Genomic DNA, 8,978 nt, shown 5'->3' with positions numbered 1-8,978 from the left:
CTTAAATGATACAATTTCAATGACATATTGTACAACATGGAATAGAATCACCACTTTTATTTTTTCATAATGGAAAATTTTCAATTCAGACCATAATCTATTTCCTTAATAAACAAATTTTAATCCGTTATAAGTAGTTTCACTACTGGTTTGTACAAATTCCAAACATCTCATTTGCTTAGTAAAAGCATCTCAGAATAAAGAAACAACAAAATACATTTCAGAAAATCTTCAGAAAATTCCAGTCAAACTGCCATAAAAATCTCTGACTGCCTAGAAAATGTAAATTAGCATAAACTGTGACAGTTAATGTGGTATTTTTTCAGATCATTAAAGGGCATAAGCTGAGTTCATAATTTTTTTTTTTAATTTTTTTAATTTTTAAAATTTGTTTTGGGGGGTTATTTTCTTTTATTAGCTACTTTTAAACTTGTAAAACTAGGTGGTCATACCTACAAGAGAGGTGCATGAATCAGCCCAAACGATGGATGTATAGTGGTTGAAACAAAGAAATTTTAAAGACATATTCCCGTAAAAGCAGCCGGCAAGATTTGCAGAGTAGCCGGCAGATTTTGCCGGCTACCACCCTTTTTCTACATCCCTGCTTACTGACACAGATGTAATCATCACTTCACTTGGTATTCGGGCATAATACGTATGATTTGATGACATAATAATGTATATATTGAATAAAATAATGAGGAAATTTCTATTTAATATGCCCTCTATTGTGCTAACAACCAGAGAAGACAACTTTTAATGCTATGCAGCTCTGACATTTTACATCAGTATCTTCACCCAAGTGAAAAGCACTGTAAACTCAACTTATGTCACTTTAATTTTTAAAAAGAGAAATTTTCACTAAAACAGTAATGTTGTGATTTCCAATACTACAAAAGATTTGGGTAAATATGCTAATATTTGGCAGTGTCATTATTGCTGACATCATACTAACACTTTGTAAATGTTTTGTTTTGAGAAACTTACAGACCTCATAGATCATACTGTTTTATATGAAAACGTTAAGGAGACCATTCAGATGATGCTGTCTCAAATTCTTTTATTTGAGGGACTTAGGGAGACCACTCACTAATAGATCAAAATCTGTCTGCGCGTTCAGGGTACATCCTGTTAGCTATCCATTAGGTAGCATTTCCTCTTGAACGGCTAAAATACCGTAAGATAAAATACCGTAAGCTAACGGTGGTGTGCATTTTCGGGATATGACTCGCCATACAAAAAGCAAGATGGTTGCATGCCAGGTCTGCGTAAAGTCATTTCATTGGCGAATGTAACTTTGAGCATAGTACTCATAACGTAGTAATTTTTTCAACCCATTTAACCGAGAAAGTTCACGTACATTATTTGTTTTAATACTTTCGATCACCGCATTTGAAAGCGCAAAACCATATAAGTAGACATGTATACTGGTAAGATGAATTATTTAACATCGTGTGAGTTAATGACCCAACACTTGCTGCTAGGGTCACAGGTCAAAGATCACTTTAATAGTATGAACAGAACGATAAATAGTTCACAAAATTGTAAATAGACCACTTTTCGAGGCTTCCGATCGTGTCCTGATGAAACTACAATGGGATGTGCTAATTGGCTGACTCGCCCTTGTTAACAGTACATAACAAATTTCTAACATAACACGAAAACATCTGATTCTAAATGAACCTGCCATTTTGGTATTTCGTGGGACAACCTTATTTACGGATAAGATACACTTAACACCATTTCATTAGCCGTTGACATACGTTATGGTATCTTGAACGCGCCCTATCTCATACTGGTTTATTTGGGAGACCTAAGGAGATTATCAAGATCATACTGTCTCGTACTGTTTTATTTGAGAGACTTAAGGACACCACTGAGGTCATACTCTGTGACCCTGTCTTGTACCATTTATTTGAGAGTCTTGGAGAAACTACTAAGATCCCAAATTCACACTGTTTCATACAGTGCTATTTTAGACCTCTGAGATCATAGTCTGTGACTTAGTCACATACTGTTTTATTTGAGAGACTTAAGGAGACCTCTGAGGCTGTGACTTTAGTCTCATATTGTTTTATTTGAGAGACTTAAGGAAACCACCCAGATCATATTCTGTCTCATACTGCCTTTCATCCCATAGTTCCCCCAGTTCTTCCATCATGGATTTCACTCCGGTTGAAGAGTCTCTTGTGTCATTCTTGGTGTCTGGCTTCATTCCCTTTTGGTCCAGTGCAAATAAGTCCAGTAACTGATCTGTACCCATCGACTGTAGACTGGCGTTTTCCTGACTTATCACAGTGTTAGCAATATTCAGCTTGAACTTCTGCATTCTGAGATTCAAATGATGAAAAAAATATATATGATATTTTCAGATCTTTGCTGTTTATGTCAACAACAACCAAATTTTAATGGCTTTCAAACATTTAAACTTTCAGATATCAGTGACTTTACAAATGACGCAAAATCTCAAACTTTTTTTTTTTTAAATTTTGACTAAATGTCTAAAAAAATTTGGTAAAAATTTTGATTAAACTACCTTATATTCAGTTCTAGATATAAGTGCTTCTGTCAGTTATTGACAAAAGGTCATTATTTACGTGGTCTTGAAATTTTGAACTTTTTTTTACATGGTTTTGAAATTTTGTATAAATGAGACAGACATGTTTTAATGTTTTCAAAACTGATGATGTTTATCCCTCTTTCTCTCAAGGGGTATTTGTTTTGTACACATAATACTAGTTGGGAATTAAATAGTATCTACTCCTTCACTAATTAAATTTATTTTTGCAATATCGGTCTTTTCTGTTCTTCATTTGTGGCTACTCAATCTATCCAATCTCAATCAGAACAGTTACACACTATATACCTGTTCTTCAAACTTTTTTTTAAAAATGAAATGAAGGAACAATTTTTTCATTCCTACACTCATTACATATATATTTGTTATTCCATCCTTACCCCATGATCTTTTCTTCCAAAGTACCTCGTGTTATAAGTCTGTACACATTCACTACTTTCTTCTGTCCAATTCTGTGTGCTCTGTCCATTGCCTGTTTTATAAACAAAACAAAACAACACACGTGGGTTAGGAGAGCAAAAGTTACAAGTAAGACAGTCCTTATCAATTAGTTGTATCGTTGGTGTTTTGAATAACAATTCTTCATCAAAGTGTTGTGAAAAGATAATTGTGGGCACACTTCCCAACGAATCCCCCGTGGGCTATCCACCATAGGAAAGTATGTTCAAAGTATAGAATGCATGTGCTTAGCTTGTTTGCATTGGTGAGTATGTACTTGAAAATTTTCACTGACCATAATATTCACTTACTGACTAGATGGTGTCATTCATACATTGCTCTGAAAATTTTCCTTTTCTAATGATTTTACATGTGTTAATGAATGATCTGTCTTACATAAACAAAAAGTCTTTCCCATATATCTCATTATTGTCGTTACAGTACACTGCTGTAAAGTTAAGAATCATACCATAACTAAGGGGTCTGAATGGGTCTCCCTAGATGAAAAGCATACACTGCTATACTTTATCATAATCATATACAATACACACAAAAAAAAGATGTCATTTTTTTCATTTTCTTACGAATCTGAACTTTTCGGAGGGCTTCATCTAATACTAATCATTATTCATTTAATAGAAAGTATGACTAATTTATATAGTTACATAAAATCCTCCCAAAATGAATTATTATGATCACAGATATTGGGTGTGCTAAGTCCATTTTCTTCATACATAAATCAAACTTACAAACATGGCTGGAAATTATAATCAGAGATTCTAAATGTGTAAGATTATTACTTCATTCATAGACCCTTCAACAACAAAATTGAGTACTGTAAAGATTTCTAGTATGTGAGATTATTACTCACCTGTAAGTCCCTCATGGGATTCCAGTCATGTTCAACAAATATGACAGTATCAGCTCCAGTCAAATTAAGACCCAAACCACCAACATGGGTTGTTAGCAGTAAAATATCTATGGTTGGATCGTTGTTGAATCTACAGAAAAGATAGAAATACCTCAGGTTGTACATCCTGTTAGTCTGGAATCTAGTCATGTGAGGACTTTGGCTCTTACCTTTGCCTCCTACAATGCCTGGCATTTTGCTATTGGCCATTTACTTTTGATGTTTGACCACAGAGAAGGTGCTAGTTCGTATTAGATGTTAGATTTTTCCCACTGTGAGATGATATCAATAGTGTGACCACATGATTAGAACCAACTCAGAGGGTAGAGCTACATGACATCAACATAATTACCATATTCAATTGGGGTTGAACATCACTGCGGGAAATCATTAATCTAATTTTAGCCACTAGTGTAATGCCAGGCGTGGTAGGGTACTGGCCAGTGCCAAAAATTCCCACACAAATGGATTCTAGGCTAATGTCAGATTTACCTTACTTCTCATCTACAAATAGTATTCTCTGAAGACAGTCTTTTCTGAGAAAGCATAGAGGCTGGCTGTTTTGGTCTTGACAACAAATCTTACAACTAGCAAGAATTTAATTTGCAAGGTAAAGCTGAGTTCTAGAGCCTACAGTTTTTGAATTCACAAAATAGTTTCCCGTGCTGGTCACTGGTGACAAAATTTTGTGAATGTTTATAAAATGACTCCTGATTATGCCAACTATTTAGTACTAGGACCATTCATTAACTGATTCTTAGCTGCAAAAGTTTCAATCTACCGTAGTTACTGCCGATGTATCATCCACATTGACATACTCTGATGATGCACTCAATCTTGGTTTTGAGTCTTTGACAAATTGTTTTTCTCAGACCTTTCGAAGAACTCAATGACTCACAGATGTGAGAATGGTGTAAACACACTGTGCTGAGACTTACCTGTGTACAATTTCATGCCTACCACCTGGTGGTACACTACCATCAAGTCTGAGATAAGTGACATCAGGCATATGAAGTCTGCAAGATAACACATAGCTTGATGTAAATTTAACACCTACAATTGCTGTGACCCTGACAATACCATGAACTTCCATTGCTCTACCTGTCAAAGCATCAATTGCCTTGAATCTAAAGAGTTGTTGTATAGTCCTCTGTCTGAATAGCAATTTATTACATAAATAATTGTTTTTATTGAGCTAAAATTTAAAAATTACAAAACAAGAATAGAGTGGAGAATGACATGAGCAATGGATGTGAACACAGTGTCACATATTACATGTAAGTTACTAAGTAACTGAAGATAAGAATCAACATAGTGAATAACACGAACAGACAGACAGACAGACAGAGACAGACAGACTGACAGACAGAGACACTAGACACAGACAGACAGACAAAAAATAATCATACATACATACATACACATACATAGTGAATAACATGAACAGACAGACAGACAGACAGACTGACAGACAGAGACACTAGACAGACAGACAAAAAATAATCATACATACATACATACATACATACATACATACGTACGTACGTACGTACGTACGTACATACATATACATACATACATGCATGCATGCATACATACATACATACATACATACATACATACATACCCCCCCCCCCCCACACACACACACACAGATTTAGTGACTATAGACGGGGATCAACATGGTGTATATAACATTGCACAGACAGACAGACACAGAGAATCAAATTCAACTGGTAGCCCACACAGTCAAATTTCATTACAGTGGGATGTGACTATAAATGAGAGAAGTAGCGTGTTTCTTACACTTGAATACACATGCTGATAATTTTGATCAGTGAGGCATGAAAGTAGTTGATTTTTATGTGTGTTGTCACTCACAGCCTGTAAGAGATTGATGGTCAGATAACAATTCCACTCTACCGAATCTAATCAAGTTTGTTGACCGGATGTAAACAGTACAAGTGAACGTGATCATAATTAGATAACATTACACTATATTTTTCATCATTCAGCCATGGGAAAATACGAGCACGATTTTGGGGCGTTGTCACTCTGGGTCGAAGATGAGTTGTGACAAAACCCTTTTTATAGGTCACAGTTTTTTTTGTAACTGAATAAAGGAACATATTGCAAAATTATATAATTATACCTCTTCAAGCATAATTTATGAAAAATTGGGGAAGAATAATGGAAATGTGGAATATTTCGACTCATATTTTGAGCACCACAGAAGCAATGACAAGGATGTGAGTTGTCATGACCGGAGAATAAAACTTAGTATTTTTGTTGTATTTAACTTGGCTTGTGGGTGGTACTACTATCACTGTCAACTTAGTGCAGGAAGAATGTGCCCAGAGGACCAATTAGTTTGAATCATCCCAGATCTTTGCTGTATGAAGGCTTCCTTTCAGAATCATAAACGAATTTGGATTGGTTCACTATCTTGTTTAAAGCTGTACTACATGTAGTTGCAACTGGAACTTTTTTTTTTTTTTTTTTTTTAAATGTGTTGTTAGGTAAAATAACTTAGTTGTAATATTGTACACTGTGAAAAGTATTGAATCACCTGTGGATAAACATATTTTTTGTCGCTGTATACATGATAAATAAAATCAAATTGATTTTTGGGTCCACACCCAAAAATCAGCGCCCTCAACGGCGATCACAATTTCAACCTGTTTATGTACTGCTTAAGGATAATATCGACCACTGATTAACATGTGCAACTTCTAATTATTGGTATTTTAATTCATATATTGTGGTTGTCTGATCAAAAGATGATACTCCAGTTACAACTAGTACAATTTTAACATGGTGACAGATTCAAAACCAAGCTTTTGCTCAAGATTTAGAAGTGTCACTACCCTAAAAACAGATAATATCGACCACTAAAAAACAAATACAATGTCTTTTTATAAGTATAACTGACCCACTTTTCATGAATATATCTTTGGTTATTTGATGAAAAAAAATGTCCCAGTTCCAGGAAATTAACAATCTATTATTTTCCCATACGATGTTAATGCAGCATTTGGCAGCCATTTTGAAGTATAACACAATTTTTATCATTTTCTTCTATTTTCACGTACTTATCATTTATCTTCTTGATTATAACTGAGGAAGGGTATTTCATTATCATTCACTTGAAATATGAGAATAGTTGATCACAGATTTTTCATTTTCACTTTCAAACAAAAAAACAGAGAAGTCGTACATCTACCAATACACCCAATGAATTATTAGAGTTTTATTGACAAACACAAAATCTGTTTGGCTACTTACTGCAGTAAATCTTTCTCTACAATGTCCAACATACTCTTGAGTTGACAGAACAGTAAAACACGATGTTGTCCGACCACGGATTCTGTTAATTCTCCCTGCTGTCCATTGAGATGATGACCGACACCTATACCACAGTCTTGTAGAAGTTGTCTGTAAATGTCAAACAGCAAGACTAAAGTTAATATATCATGGATTCATGGCAAAGAAATTTACATGTACATAAATTAAGATTTTACAAAGTCTCCAAGAAGTTGTCTACAAATGCCAAGAGAGAGAGAGAGAGAGAGAGAGAGAGAGATCAGAATTCGTGCCAAGTTGTCATCATATTTATAATTGTATGTAATAGGGAAACAGTAATACAGAATACAAATCTACATTATATTTATAAAACTCAAACAACATGGAAATAGTAGCCATACTATGATAAACACTGACTGTTATTTTATCACAAACTGAAAGAATTTAAATTATGCAGAAACATTTGAAAATTTGAAGCACTACGTCAAAAATATCACAGCTACTTTTGTAGTGTTCAAAAACCTAACATTTTAATAAACATTTTAAATATATGCATATGTATATGTAATCACAATGTTTCCAAAACTGGACTGCTTACAAGAAATGTTCATAAGATATGGCTCATTTATACAGGTCAAGAAAAACTTACTTGAGAGCTATCAGTTTTGGTGCATGTTGTATGTCATGCAACGATGACTGCTGTTCTGCAAGCTGAGATTTAACCTTGTCGTACTGTGGATGTTGTGGTGTCAATACTAACAACGGATGGTCACAAACTTTACGTAGGTACTGAAGAGCCTGAAACAGAATAACATATAATAATCTAGATCTAAAAACTGAAAAAATGCTACAAGAATCTGATTCAAGATGGAGTACACAGATGAAGAAGACAAACATTACTTTGCCAATGGCCGTTTATTTTTCTGAGGTTTTTGAATTCTTTTACGAGAATTGAATGTAAAAATAAAAGAAAAGTTAGCTTATAAGTATCCAACTATCTTTTAAAAGGGATGCCACTCCAGGAAATGAAGTCATTTTCATAAATTATGGGTTCAGGAGAGTCATTTCATGATTTTACATCACTTACAATTACTTGCAATTTCTGAAAAAGTTCATCTTGTGCATTTATAGGGTATCTGTGCTGTGGACTATTGCATCATGGGAGTCAGCAGAAATAATGTATTCAAGTTACACAATGAATATTCATGAGAGAAGTTTTACATTAAAGGGTATAGGCACTCAAGACTAATGAATATTTAGTGTGCAACTTGAATATAATCAATTTCCTGGAGTGTGCTCCCCTTTCAGATACATCATAAAATATCCACCGGTTTCCTGTACACTTCACCAGGTGAAGTAAATTTGGAGACTGATATGGAAACCAAGATTATACAAGTAATCTATCAAAAACGATGTAAACATTTTCATTCTATTGGTTAAATTCTTGAAAGAGTTGTAATGGCTAATATAACTAAAAATTGTTATTTTTGAAGTGTTGTGACAATGCCATACAGATTTGATGAATGATACAAAGCTATATTAGGCTCCATCAACTTTGTTTGCCATCCTTGAATTTTCCCAGAATCTACAGACAGGGGAAAAACCTACCCGGCAGACAGGAGAAAAACCTACCCGGCAGACAGGGAAAAAAACAAGCACAGGAAAAAAACACAATGCTAGCATGTTATGTAAAATTCACTTTTCTATTGATTCATTTTCTGTGTGTACCTAAATCTACTACACTAGTGA

At 34.4% G+C, this 8,978-nt stretch overlaps 1 protein-coding gene across 1 annotated transcript in view; it reads right to left on the bottom strand.

Moving 5' to 3' along the window:
• Window positions 1-1,878: 1,878 nt before the first annotated feature.
• LOC144435209 (TATA-binding protein-associated factor 172-like) overlaps window positions 1,879-8,978 on the bottom strand; it is a 55,153-nt gene continuing 48,053 nt past the window's right edge. Inside the window, exons 33-38 of the mRNA XM_078123788.1 lie at window positions 7,879-8,027; window positions 7,212-7,361; window positions 4,865-4,942; window positions 3,888-4,017; window positions 2,959-3,050; window positions 1,879-2,330 (exon numbers count right to left, since the gene is read on the bottom strand). Of these exons, the coding sequence (XP_077979914.1) occupies window positions 2,075-2,330; window positions 2,959-3,050; window positions 3,888-4,017; window positions 4,865-4,942; window positions 7,212-7,361; window positions 7,879-8,027 (855 nt within the window). The 3' untranslated portion in view covers window positions 1,879-2,074. The remainder of the gene's footprint in view (window positions 2,331-2,958; window positions 3,051-3,887; window positions 4,018-4,864; window positions 4,943-7,211; window positions 7,362-7,878; window positions 8,028-8,978) is intronic.

Source organism: Glandiceps talaboti, chromosome 5 (genome assembly GCF_964340395.1).
Source record: "Glandiceps talaboti chromosome 5, keGlaTala1.1, whole genome shotgun sequence".
Taxonomy (NCBI): Eukaryota; Metazoa; Hemichordata; class Enteropneusta; family Spengelidae; genus Glandiceps; species Glandiceps talaboti.
The sequence above is the reverse complement of the archived record's forward strand: the minus strand, read 5'-3'. Positions and strand labels throughout refer to the sequence as shown.